The sequence below is a fragment of the Caloenas nicobarica genome, chromosome 11 (assembly GCF_036013445.1).
Source record: "Caloenas nicobarica isolate bCalNic1 chromosome 11, bCalNic1.hap1, whole genome shotgun sequence".
Taxonomy (NCBI): domain Eukaryota; kingdom Metazoa; phylum Chordata; class Aves; order Columbiformes; family Columbidae; genus Caloenas; species Caloenas nicobarica.
In genome coordinates, this window is record NC_088255.1 from 9,342,365 (window position 1) to 9,357,463 (window position 15,099).

General features: G+C 35.1%; 1 protein-coding gene across 1 annotated transcript in view; it reads right to left on the reverse strand.

Annotated features, from left to right (window-relative positions):
* ERC2 (ELKS/RAB6-interacting/CAST family member 2) overlaps positions 1-15,099 on the reverse strand; it is a 400,553-nt gene that overhangs the window by 142,392 nt on the left and 243,062 nt on the right. Inside the window, exon 16 of the mRNA XM_065642652.1 lies at positions 13,624-13,784. Within this exon, the coding sequence (XP_065498724.1) occupies positions 13,624-13,784 (161 nt within the window). The remainder of the gene's footprint in view (positions 1-13,623; positions 13,785-15,099) is intronic.

The window sequence follows — 15,099 nt, forward strand, 5'->3', positions numbered from 1 at the left end:
TAACAAAAGAGGAGTTTACTTAAAACTGTACTGACTGTGGACTTAAGCCAAATTTACTTGAAAGAGGAAAGAGACTGTCAAAAATCCTACAATAAACACAGAAATGCAGTTCTTTCATAACCTTCACCTTAATTCATATAGACAAGCAATTTACATGTAAGTGGATTCATATGGCCTGTGAGGGGCCTCCTCTCTGGAGCTGGACTATTCTTTGTACCCTACCCCCATCTGTAACAAAAAAAATCTCCAAGAGCTCACTTTACAGAAATGGCAGAATATCTGCAATCTTTTTTAATCACAATAAAACATAATTAAGATAAACATTTATAAAACTAGTCAGTATCAATAAAGGCAGCATAACTTAACAAAGCAAATTTCAAGTAAGTTCAGCTAGTCCTCTGTCAAATACATATTTTAAATTCAATAAAGGTTTTATTTGAAGAGTGTAAAGTTGCACTTCTAATGAGGTAATAGTTACATTAGCCTTAAGTGGAAGATTCTTGTCATACATTGATATCCCCCATTCATTTAGTTGCCAAATTGCAGCAGGGATTTCCTAAGTTCATCTGTTAATTAGATTCATTTTTAGGCTAGATATTAACAAAAACCTACATTAGACTAAACAAAACATCATAGTACTGAAGCGTTGAAGGGAGATCTTTCCAAGAGAAAAAAATATATATTTCTTAATACAACTGTGAAAATACTGGAGGTCATTTTCATCCTGATTGGATTCTTGTACTTTTTTCTAAGAGGGGATCTGAGGGGAGGGGAACTAGTGGGTAGCTGGGAGACACACATGTATGTATAGCCATGAAAACTATAAAAGACCCTGTTTTCATTTCACCAGTTTTCTTTCAGTTTTTGACAAAATAATCCAGGGAGGCAAGAAGGGTAATGGGCATCCAAAACAAAACTAGAAAAGCAGAGAAGTTTCTTTCATGTATGCTGAAAGTTTAAATATTTTTCAATAGGTAAAAAAGTCTTTTCTTCAAGTTTATGAATGTCAGAGTATTTGCCACTCTGTTAAGAGGGTATCAGATTGCAGAAAGTCAGATGATGATCTACCACGCTTCTTGGGCTTCTATTCTTTATCTGTTATATAATAATCTCCACTTTTTTGCTACTGAATTTCACACTAGTCCCAACACCAGCTCCTGCTCTACACCCCACAGACATGAATTACTTACCTTTTGTTTAGAGACCACACAGAAAACTAAAAAGTTTCTCAAAATAGTCATACAAGAGCTGGATGAGGCTGTCCAGCTCACAAAAAATACTCATAAGTTATCAAACACAGCAAATCTCCTCAATAGTGATGACAAAATTCCATATATTGGCGCTTTTAGAGTGTGGGTGTTTAAAAGTTCATCCTATTAACCGCACCACCCCTCCCTAACCAGCCTTTGGGACATAGCTTGCCATAACATGCAGACAGCTGAACATAACTACCATGAAGTCTCCTCACTACTGCTCACCAATCAATGCAAGAAGATCCTGTGCTCACACCTTACTGTACTTTATCCAAAACTCTTCCAGCCTAAAGAAATAAGGCAGGATATAAGATTACATTCTTATGGAGGTAGACTTAAGTGGAATCAGAATTTTGTTTAATAACATATATTCACAACCCATATAATGTAAGAATTTTAAAGTATCTAGGCTGGTTTTGATTCTGTGTTGCACACAGAGGTGATCAACCAAGCCTATAAAACCTGCCTTTGACATTTTTTCCTCAGTATCTGCCTCTGTTTTCTAACTGTAAATAAAGCTCAGGAGGGTTCAAAACCAAAAGAACAAAATAGTACATTTAGTGACTGTCTGTTAGACCAATCTACGTTTTTCCCTCCCACCTAGAAGATGAGAACCATGTAAGCTAGTCTTCAAAGAACGCAAGATGAGTTTGTTGCGAAGCAAAATAGAAGAATCAATAGTAACAAAAATGATTTTAGCAATATGGTGATCCTCAGAGGCCTGTGTGGCCTAAATTTGGTCAGAGTCAAATGCAACAAAAATTAACTACATGTTTGAGGTAGGAGTGGTTAGAAACTGGGAAGAGTTTAACCACAAAAAAGTATCTTTACATTTCTAATCTAAGCCAGTAAATCACAGTTCCCCCCTTAGTATCTACATATTTACAAAACTAAAACTGGATGGGATTTGAGAAATTCACTATTAAATTCACTATAAATTCTTTCACTTGCATCCCCCAATATACTTTGAAATACTAAAATGCAACATAATAAGCATAGTACTCCTATGAGGATTACTCAAGCACCTCTATAAAAGCAACATTTCTATTTACCAACAATGAAAAAACCAAATCTTTCACTAACAATATTCTCCATAAGTTTGTTCTGTCACCAAGCTTTTGTTTCATCTTGAAAAGTTTGTTAATTCAGTTGAAGCCACCTCATCCAAAGGCAGCAATCCAGGGTGTCCTTTTAAGGTGCTGTTTATCCTGAAGACAACAGCTTGACTACAAGATGTAGCACAGACTTATATAATGTACCTTCTTAAATAATGTACCTTCTTAAATAGGGCTTTTCTTTGCTAAGATAGCCTGGTACACTGCACAACAGTGTGGACATAGCCAAATTTGTTCGCAATCAGAGAAAACTGAGGTGAGCTCATCCTAATTTCCACTAGCACATAAGTCATGATCTGTCAGCCTCTGCCAAACAACAGCACAGCATTGAAAGGAGAGGTGGTGTTCATCCGAAATTCGGTGCTTTAGCACACTTTTTGCTATGCCATATTTTGCCAATCATATTTGAATAATTCTCTTTTTACTACAATATTTGGTTAGATCATGTTGACAGTGATAACATGAAACATGGTTTATTCTTATCTTGTTTGTTATAGCAACACTTAATGTTCAATGAAGGATGGGAGCCCATTCTGCTTGAGAGTATTGATAAGTCATGTCAGCCTTATGGTCCCAGTCGGTGAGCTATACACAGTTCAGTGGGAGACAATAAACACCACCAGAACAAGTAGTGGATTTAGACTAAGATTTAAAATATTGTATGAGTGTGTTTCCCTCCCCAAAAGACAGAAACTCTTTGACTCATTTCAAGATAGAGGTACAGACCTCCATGACAATAAATTCTTACAGGTATCGTTATATCAGTTAGATAAAAGAGTAAATCTTATTCTTACAGTCAGAAAGGCTGCCCCATGAGCTCACACCTTACTAAGCATGAGGGAATGCACATTACAGAACATTAATGAACACTCGCAGGCATGAGAGCACAAAAGTTCACGTACATCTTGTACCTTATTTGACACAAGATAACCCAATCATAGGAAACAAAGCAATAGGAACGTGGATTTATTTTTCAACAGCACGCAGAGAAATACTTGTTTTGGTGGCAGCGTGGTGAGGGGGAGGAATGAGGAAGCACGGGCAGAAGTGGATTTACTTCATAGCACCTAAAGAATAATGGGAAGGCAGAGAAAGGTGACTGAACCTTTCCCTTCTGCCACTAAGAAAGCTGTTCCTATTTGATTGCTTCTGAATCTGTGTTCTCTTGACTTTTAAGACCTTTTCCTTTTAATAGAAAATATCATCATATACATTTCCAAGCACACTTTATATTTTTACACAATATTAATCAATAATCCAGTAATGTAGTTTAAACGATCCAAACTTTTAAATTTCTTTGCTTCTCCATTTTCAAAGATCCGAGTTTACATTAAGTTCAGCATTATCCCACTGGTGAGACCCTCAGCTCATAATTCCTACCAATGAACTGCATGTCTTGGGTCTCAAGTATGCAAGATTTGCCACTGGAAAAAGGAAAAAAACCAACCACCTGACCCATCACATTTTGAGGTCTAAAACGCAGAAACATCTGCTAGAATCATATTCAGTTGGCTGAGGTTAGGAATATGGAAGCCTGCAGTTGATCAGCGCTGCCCTATGTGTCACGGAGGCCAATGGGAATTACACTAAGAAGGTTTCAGTAGACAAGGGTGTAATTCAGGCAGCTTTAAAAAAAAATCCATGAAACAGAAGCCTAACTTTTTCTTTCTTTTTTTACTTTCAGCCTCCTACTCCTTCCTTTCTGTCTTTTGAGCCACTTGTTCTTCTGAATATATTATCAGAGGTGGAGGCCTTCAAATTCCCATGCTCGCTGAACTTCAAAACAAATGCCATCCTATTTCATCATTTGCACTAAAATGATTTTTTTGCTTACATTTCCTTATGTTAAAAAAAAAAAGTGTTTAAGTGTTTAATACTTAGAAGATAGCATACGAGCTTGTTCTTCTTTGTCTAAAGAGTTAAGATTGCTAAACTCCTCAGTAAGTTAATTTCAGATAAAAAAGTAAGTTCCCTTAGAAAATAGAAACATAATTCAAACTATATATTTCCTTTGGAAGCCCCCAGACCTGGGATTTCATTCTTCAGGTTTGTACAGCCCTCTTCCGTTTACCATTATCCATGTTTCACTGAATACTGTCTCATAGTCCCTCCTCACTTTGATATACTACCCTTCTCATCACTGTCCCTTTCTGAATACTATTCCAGCTAACATGAATTTAGAATGCTACAAATCAAGATATATCACAGATTAAACTAGTATATTTTAAACCCTAACACATTTATAAATTAAGAAACAGAAAGGCATTTTAGTTTAAAGAGGTTGATTGATTTTATTTTTGAAGGAAAGCAAGCAAATGTAGAAGCAGCAAACATAATGATTTTCAATTGCAATTTTTCTTCAAATTTTCATTTGCATTACGAAAGACTAGAATAATCTGCATCCCACAGTCCTTCAAGCAGCTTGAGATACCTGTAAGCCTCAAGCACTGTTAATCCTGTCTGTTTTCTAAGTGGTTCAATCACTAGAGAATGTAATGTAACTGTTATATCTCACTCCTACAACCTGCACTTTAAAACAATCACTATGTCACTTGTATCATCTTGTAGAATCCACTTATACACCACAGGGCAATGGAAGATGCAAGAGGTTTTTCAAAATGTGGCCTTTAATCTTTCCAGAGGGTATTAGTTGACTTAATATTACTGGTTTAAAAAAAAAGTTTTTAAAATCATCTGATCATTCACTATGTGTGTTTCAGTGTAAGGGAGCAATGTGTGGAGCTACTTCAAAGAAAAATACATTTTAGGAACATAGTTCAAGAATAACAGGCAAAGAGTACAAAGAGGTAGACGTTCATGGATCTCTTGTCTATGAATTTGTCTAATCCCTTTTTGAACCAGCTGATGCCACCTTGCCCTCCGTAAAGCAAGTTCCAGAAGGTCACTAACCACCCATGCCTTAAAGCAGCACTTTTCTCTCAAATCGATCACTGATTAACTTCAGCAAGTGCCTGATATTCCTCATGCTGGGGGATCTGGCAAACAACAGTTCCATGTTCAGTTTATGCTTGCCTTTGAGATTCTTCAAGCTTCAAACATAACCTCCCCCTGCCTTTCCCCCCTCAGAGTGAAGAGTCTTTAAGCCTCTCCCTCATAAAGCAGTTGCAGGATCCCCTTGATCTCTTACCATTCAGGTTCTAGGGAAAGCACTCAAGAAGTAAAGCACCTAAGACGTATCGTGGAATTTCCAACATAAAACATTTGCTGTAGCACTGACTGTTATTTTTCTACTGAGACAAGGTACCTCAATGGGTAGAGAAAAATAGTAGCAAAATCGGAAATAAAAGCGCACTACTAGGATACAGAGGGACAACTACCATCAAAGACCCTTTCCGCCTATCAAATGCCTTGAACCATATGGAATCTGGAAGATCATTTTCACAACTAGGGAGCCAGAAGCCTAAATTTCTATAGTTTATTAAGAACACTATTCATGGAAATACATTATAATTAAGCTAAAATACTTATGAGATGAAGAAAACAAGCTACTAAAATTCCAAGCCCATTTTCTAGATCAGAAAAGTATGCTTAATTATTGCAACTGTAAATGTATTGTCTGGAATCTGTTTGGATATGTTTGAACTCTTTCTGGTTCACCTTGATGCAATGCTGCTTTGACACAAGCAGCACTACTGACATTCCATTATAGAGAGGAAAACATTGCCTTCCTGGGAGAGAAACACTTCAAAAAGGTTGTTACTGCACTCTCCAACTGTCTAAAGGGGACAAGACACATGGGAGGGGCTCCGGCTTCCTTTCCTTGGATATCCATATGAGACCAGGCAAAATACAGTCTCTCGGATCATGTTTTGGAGAAATCCTAAATGGATCTTACTAACCTTCAATAGCAGGTGATAATCTATTTTGTAAGTAAATTATGACCTTTACAAGAACAAAATGAAGAAAAGAAATGGCATACTTTCTTCCCATGCTGATAAAATTTCAAATATCATGAATCTGATAAAATCAAAGTATACTATCATTTAGTCTGAACATATAAGACTCTCAAGTGAGTAGAATCTTGGTGACACTCATGTCTTTAACTAAGAGAAGCACTTTGCCAAGCAAACAGTTCACTCATTTGATTTGCAGAGAGAGAAACATTTTACTGCTTTGTGCCCCTTCATTGTTTACAAAAGAAAAACATATCTTCGTTTTAGTCAAGAAAGCTTCTGTTCCAGAGAACAAAGCCTTCATTTGGGTTTCTCTAATCTTTATGGTGTTTGCAAGTTGGTGTCAAAAATGTTAGTCAAGGCATGCTGTGTTACAGGTCTGTGGGGCAAAAACGGTCACAAGAGACTTTCCACCCAAGTTAGAAGGAGACCGCATTACCATTCTAACTACTTCCTATGGAAGTCACAGTTGTATCAACATCCCGCTGTTTTGTTTGTATTTAACTTGGGATATGACTCTCTACACTCTCAGCATGAATCCTACAATTAAATGGAAGCAGTCCACAGGTTACTAAAAAACAGTCTAGTGTTCTGTATTTGAAATGGTACAACTTTTGAGACAATCAACTTGCTATCCATTCACTGAATATGTTTATAGTATACATTGCCAGAGCTGAAACAAGTAAATAAAATAAAATTTAAAATACAATAATGAAATAAATAAAATAAAATTACAAAAAAAAATAGTAAACTGCTTTCTGAAAATTATGTTTCTCTACACCTATTAATACCCTAGTCTGTCATCTAAACTATTAAGTAAAGATATGTCAAAGACTTCACATTAAAGAAATTGTCATAGCTATCTTTCTCAAAATATAGGCTGTACTAGAGCTGACAAAGTAGAAAAAAGTACTTCTAAATTTTCCTACTTTCAAAATAATACTTTATTAGTAGTTGAAGAAATCTGACCATGTTGTATTTCCTTAAACTTCCTCAGGGTAAGTGCTGGCTCTTTTTGAGTATACTAGCATTTCAAAAAGGAGCATGAACTAAGCATCTTTGCCCAAACCTTTTCGTTAAACACCTCCATTTCCAGTGTAGGCAAGAGAAATGGTTATCTACCTTCTTGCTTTCCTTTCTGAAAAGAAGGGGAAAGCATTGCTTAATGGTGACACAGAAAGCAGACAGTGTCTATAGGGAAGCTATCACTTTAAGTGGTTTAAAGAGTGACTTCAAGAAATTTCAAAGAGTAGTTTCAACCTGAAATCACATTGCCAATTTCTCCTACCTTGCTACATTGCTTTCTTCATCCTTGTGGATGTATGTAACACCCCCCAAAAAAGGAAATTAACTTCATCAATACACGCAAGTAGAGTCCCTACAATTTCATTGGGGACTTTCCCATCAATGAGCATCATGCTTCTGGCCCATGTACACACTGAACAGGTGAACTGCATACACAAGTACTCTGAAATGTTCCAGATGCACTGGATTTACTACTCACACAGAGACTTCAGAAGCATTTTTGACCATAGCTGTATTCACAGCGATGAGGGTGGGTGACACAACCTTTGGAGGTGGAGTAATTAGGACATAAAGGAAAACATGTTGAATTCCTATCCCTTTCTGTCCCCAAGTGCCAGTCTGAGATGGTGATGGATGGAAACAGTAACAGTAGAATGTAAGGCAGAGACAGAAGCTGATTTGTCCAGGTGCTGGAAACACATCTAGATTCTCTGGACATCCAACATCCCTTGTCAGAGCTGCAGCTCCTGCTGAGCTGCTACACAGATGTGAAATCCCCAACTTCTACTCCAGTAAAATTTATAGATGGAAAAAAGGGGTATGTCTGCAGAAAACCAGATGAATTGTAAACTTCCTTATACTTTTGCCACAAGTACTCCATAAAGCATTTTGACTTCCCTTCAAACTCTGTGACTCTCTAGTTTTACATCTTACACAGTCTTCCCCTTAGGCTGTGATCCCTGACTGCCAGAATCCATTCAAAGTCCCTCTTCATCCCTCCTCAGAAGTCCATCAGGAAGCCACATTTGAATTTCCTGCACTAAAAGGAAGGAGGGAACCATCAGACCAGGTGACAGGCAATCAGACAAGACACATTCTCTTCCCTGAAACAAGCCAAGCTTCCTGCTTACTCTGTGAAGCTGCTCATACTCAGTTTGTTGAACCAAGCAGATGCAAACCATGGTCTTGCACCCAAGGCTGGCATCTAGCGGCAAATACAAGTGCCCTCTCCTTGTTTGGCAGAGTATCTGAACCTCAAACAAGCAGGTAAAAGTGCAGTATGTGGTCAGCACTTCTGCAAAGAGTGGCAGCTGGTGGGACTGAATGGTTGGTGGAAAAAACATTTTATCCCCTTCTTCCCACAAATATTTCATCCTTGACTATACACAGGTGCTGTTAAATAAATAAACATACTGAAAAACAGAGATAAGCAATATTCATTTATTATTTTCAGTGAAAAAAATGTTACTTAAACAAAAGAAGGGATGTTTAATTTTATACTGTCACTGTAAGAAAATTTACTGCAACATCTAATTTAAAAATATTTTTTTTTGGACAGCACAGCAATGTTCTATTTTTGTTATTGAATGAAAGGACTAGTAGCTGGTTATTTTATTAGGAGATCCTTAATGCTTCATTACTGAAGTAATCTGATTTATTCCACATAAGGGAAAATATATATTGTTCCGTAAATTGTAGTGAATTTCAGGGCAAAGTCACTTCCAACAAAACTGATTTAGCAATACCCACAGGTGATGGCATGAACTCTATCAAAGTAAAGGAAATTACCTTTCAAACTCTTGGCAAGAATTTCATTCAGGATACTCAGAAAGCTCAAGAGCCCTGAGTGTACTGAGTTGACTGCTAAAGGAAACACTCGGTAATTAACAGTTGGATCTCAGAAATTAAGAATTCACAGATCTTCAAGTCAAAACATGAAGTTCAGTCTGCACTACGAAGTGCAGTGTTTGTCACATGTAACTACATCACTGAAGGAGCATCAAATTAATGCAAAACTGCAAGGAAATTGTTTTTGTTTAAAGTCTTGTATTTAAATAAATTTCTAAGTAGTGTAAACACCACAGAAAGCTAATTTATGGGCTTTTAACCAAATAAACTCCAAGTTTTGGGGGCTTGAGGAGGGCGTTTTGTTTTTAACTTCAGTGATTACAGCTTGAAGGTTATATGCATATAATTTAAAAGTTGAACTAACAGAAAAGGCGATAATAATTTTTATATCTTTTCCCTTAGATGCCATTAGACTTTCTTTTATGACTATTGGCTCTCCAGGTCAATCTTTATATCTTTCAAAGGGAAAATAATTTTGACCATTTCTAAAAAGATGATCTATTCCACAGAGTAAAATTCACTTCTCATAAGGACAGGCATTCATTTCGGATACATATATAAAGCAATTTTAATATTATATAAATACTCATTTATCTATCTGTACGGCTATCTAATTTTGTTACAAACAGGTTTGTGAGTTTTGGAAGGAAACACCATGTAGGAAAGGACATCTGTATGAAAGCACTGTGGACGTCTTGTGGTCATGAAAATATGTTCCACAAATATGGCATTTCTGAAACATCTGAAATAAACTACACCACATCACAGAGCAGAAACTGCTCCTACCCTCAAGCTCTTCATGTTACAAAATGAATAAGCTTTTCTAGGCAAGCCTTGAGAAGTTCTCAGTAGGCTGTGTTCCTTCTTGGGGACTTTCAGAAAACGAAAACAATGTCTGGAAAAAGTAGTCTTGATATATATTTCTAACTACCAATTTTTAAGTTCAGGCCAATTGAAACATTTCTATGGATGATAAATACATTTTTAAAAAACATTAACGTGCCTTTTGTCATACTATGCAATGCAGAGTTTTTTTAAACTATCACTTATTAAAAAATAAGTGCGCTGGTGGTTTTTTTTATCTCAGAGATAGAAAGAGCACAAAGCATTAAGACAATTAAGCAAAATGATGGACTTGAACACATGCTGTATATTACTGTTCACATGTATGCGTAACTTCCATTAATGTTGGTATGAGTTATGTATACACTGCTAAAAAATATGACCATAACAAAAATATTTCCTCTAGAACTAATATAATAATATTTTTAATAGACATTTGGGAAAAAAAGAAAATCACATATTTAGAAAGTAACATGCAAATGCAAGTCCTTCTCCAAACTTAATACTTTGGAATTCTTTAAAATAAATCTTACTTTCTCACATGTTGTCATCGAGTTAAGAATAACTTGATGTTTATCTCCTTCTATCAGATTACCTGTCATTTAATGGGTATTATCTATTAATAGTTTCAGTTCAAAAAGACCAATCAGGTAATGAACAAGATTAAGTTGCTATCTATTTTTATTCCAAGCTTCCTTAAACAACTGAATGTATATGGCAACATGTAATGACAACTGAAGAAGTTATCTAAAACTGACAACTGATTATAGCTGGTAAACTAAGATGAACCTTGGCCATGTCAACCAGATGGGCCTAGAATGAGAGTTATGTTTGGAACTCGAACATAATATAAGCACAGGAAATCATCACAAATGTTCTTGAACACACAGTTCATGCCTATTTAACTGTAAGCTAGTAGCCAAAAATTTAAAAATGATGAATAGAAGTTACGGTCAATGCTGCCAATTACTAAATGATCTTAAAATATCAGAGAGAAGACACACTATTTTAGTATATTACTACAATACAGCATTATCATTATTCTGTCAGTGGATGTCTGGGCCTTAGCTGGCATGTACAGTCTGTCTTTGAGAACACAATCATAAAAAGTTGTAATGCTATATTTAGCATATTCGGTTGTAACCCAGCAGTTTTACAAAGTTTGTTTGTTATACACTTATTTCAGTGAGCAATTTCAAAAATTAAACTACTGTAATAAAATATCTGAATTCTTTCTAAAAGACTTTTACTAATACATGTGTATGTATTAATTTTAGTATATCTTATTAAAGAAACTGAAATTGGCATTTACATTTAATCTAATAGCAGTCATGTAACCCTTCCCATACACATTGCTCAAAAAAAAAAAAAAAAAAAAAATCAATAAGTATGTTCATTTTTGCTCCTTTGATTTAGTACTAATGTTGTTTAAAAGGCAGTAAAAGAAAAACAGTAAATATGATAATGTGAATTTCTGACATTATTCTATTCGTTCTCTCAGTTCAGTAATATTGTACTGTGATTTTATATATTTTGTTTCGTTCATCTCCTAGATCAGCAAAAGCATCCTGACATCCGAGAGCCGTATTATACTCTTTCCATCTCACCACAAGCAACAGAAGTTCTGTATGATTCCATCTCCAATACAAACTTGGCTTTGTAACATATTTCACAGCAACTAAAGTTAGGATAGAATTAAAAATAGTAACAGAATGTATGTTTCTTAATAAAAGTGAGTTCCAATTCTAAGTTATTAGCTGAACCATAGATTTCGGGGGAGTGATTTGTGTATGAGTTAGAGCATCAGGCTCTTAAAAGTAATGACACGGGTGGGTAGCTGGGAAAGCTGCCTCACACAGCATTAGGTCACCCTCTGTGGCCTACATAGGAAGAAGTCTGCATTATAATTAATTTTATTTTATTATTACAGGTAAGAAGGGTTTTGATATTAAATTAGAATTTCGAACAAATTTTAGGTCAGTTCAGGATTAAAAATGAAAACTGCGTATGAACAATTGAAACTCTTGACAGAAAAAAGGCTAATGGCACTCTCAATTTAAGTAGAAAACACTCACAATTTAACTAGAAATTTTAACCCATTTTTTAGATGCCAATTAAAAATTTTCTTCTAATTTTACTATTTTACTTTTAAAAATTTATACTCTAAAAACACACTATATGTTTATATATAATTTTAAATTCCAAAATATTCCTAACTTGGACCTTTGATACTTCCTCTTTCACCACCAGTACCATCCACTTAGACCTTTATTCATCAAATAGAACAGCTTTTATCAAAACAGAAGTCAAACTTCACCAGTTTTCGCCAACCTTGCTTCCCAGACCAGATACATGCCTTAAATAGTTCCCCTGTGAGGTTCTGCAAACCCAACCAAAAAAGTCACAATAACAGAATTCAAGACAGTGTGCTTTTTTCCCTGTGGTGCTCAATGACTGATAATTATGATAAAAAGAGAAAAAAAAAATCACCATTCAGAAAAAAATAAGCACGCACTTAAAGAAACAGAGCAAAGGACTATACAGAAAATATATGACTGCATGAAATATACTGTCACTGAGCATCTGAGTTATCATAGATGAATATGTACATATAAAAGAAAATCAGAAAACTAAAAACTTTTACCTATTATAGAATATATCACATACTACTGTAATTCATATGTGTTCCCATTTTTCTGCATAGATACAGGCCTCATTAAATAAAAAGCAGAAGTTCTTTTGATTTCACTGCAAACAGTGAAACCTACTTTTATAAAACTCAAGTAAGCATACGTCTATTTCCACTTCATCTTATTTACAAGAACATTATTATATTTTTTTTTCTGATTATTTAACTTCCTTTAAAATGTAAGGATATCTAAACCAACTTAGCTGAAGTTGCTGGCTTATGTGTTTGGGTTTTTTTCTCCTCCCTCAGTAAAACAGTTTAGAAATTACAACTGTTAATTTTCTTTGTTGAATGTTAACTGCACACTTACCAGTTTACCTGAGTCATAACAGGTTCACCCTTTCTTGGCAAATGTCAATTTAAAAGATCATGTCAGAGCTTTAATGGCCCATAATTGCAGATACTTAACTTTATTGTAGGTAGAAAGTTAGATTTGAATTATAGGTCTATCTTCATTTTTCAGTTCTGTACACTAATACATAGTGATCATGTGTATAAAAATAGCTTTTTGTTGGTTTGGATTTTTTTTTTTCACCGATTCAATGCTATAAACTTTGCACAATCCACATAAAGTTAATAAACTCCTTCTCTTTAATTTCACACTAACAGAAACTTCAACATAGAATTCCAACTGAAAGATTAGGATTTAGACTCTCACTTTCCCATGGAAGTTGCACCGTGCTAATATTTTATTTGCATGTAACAAAGGACAGCTTTCAAAAATTCTTCTCATGTCAATTGTTGAATACTTCTACAGTAAAGACTTTCTATATTTGAACAGGAATTTAACAGTTTTACAACTACTATAAGTCCTTAGATTCAGACTTGAATAAATACACAGAAAAACAAACAAAAACAACAAAACCCCCTTTTTTTTATAGCTAGAAAGTAGTATTTTTTACTTTCCTGTAAAATAGATAAATCAATGTACTTACTTCATTTCTAGAATTTCTTCAAGCTGTTTTCTTCGCTCTATTCTCAGGTTAGTCAGATGTGCTTCTTTTTCAGCCAAAGACTGCTGTGTTGAGGCAAGACGAGCTTTGGTGGAATCTAATTCTTGTCTAGTCTTTTCCAGTGCATTCATCAGCTCTTCTACCTAAAGAAAAAGAACACTTAAGCTTCATATTCTTTACAATTAGCAAATCTTAAATCTATATAAATACTTTTTTTAAAAAAAAAAAAGAATTATTTTAAGTGGCTGTTCAAATTTATTCCTTTCCTAACTGTTCTAAAAACTAACAATAAAAGTAGTCTTTAAATACCAAAAAGTCTTACCAGTTCCATGAATCCATTGAATAATAAGCAACATTTATACAAAACAAAACTAACAGATTGCCAGAAACCTATTTAACCTGGGCCACTGCCACATACAGACAAAACTTATAACTATTTTCTGCACCATTTATATTATTTAAATTCGGGGTGGTGGTAACTCATCATAATAGTAATTTCAGAAATTTTAGATGCAGCTGTAGATACTATAATATGAAACTGGTCCTGACAATCCACGTATTTTACATCAAAAAACGCACACCCTTCAGTGCAGAACAAGCTGCCCAGGGAAGATGCAGACTCCCCAGTCCTTGGGTATTTTCAGATCTTGACTGAATGAAGCCTGGAGAATCTGATTCGACTTCAAAGTTATCTCTGCTTTGAGCAGGGTTTAGACTGCGTTGCCGCAAGTGGTCCCTTCTAACCTGAATTATTCTATGATTCTGAACTTTAAATGTCTGCTACTGCTCTAATAACAACTGAGTTATTTTCCTCATGACAACTCTGAGAATCTCTGTAGTATGAAATAAAAGAGAGTGACCCCGCTCTTTCTGTAGCTTTGCTAAATGTCAACTGGATGTAGGATAAATTGCTTATTGCAGGAATTGAGAAAACCTTCATCTTTTCAGAAAATGAAATTCAGAATCAAAAAAAAAAAAGTGTATTCAATACTCTATCACATTATTTAAAGAACATAGTAAAGAAAGACATGACACCTGTCTGGTAGCAGAAAATTTACTGTGTGGTGAATCACTGTATCCACAGAACCAGAGGGTCATGAATAGTAACCAGGACACCAACATGATTTCCACCTATTCAAATGACAGATTTTGCATTAAGAGCTGCAAGTAAGCACCAAATTTAATTTGTCTTTATGAGATATAATTATTTCAATAATGAGTGTCCTTTTTCCTGTATTTTCTTTCTCGTCTCCTTTATCCATATATTAACATTGTATAAATTAGCCAACACTTCAGGAAGAACACCTAAATAAAATGAAACGGAAGACAGCATATATACCAGTTGTTTACGTTATGGAAGTCATTGAAAAGCATTCACTTGGGCGGTGTATTGAAAAGTCTGACAATGTTCCACTGTGGTCATGTAGTCAGTTTGTCTACAGAGAAAATAAGATGTTT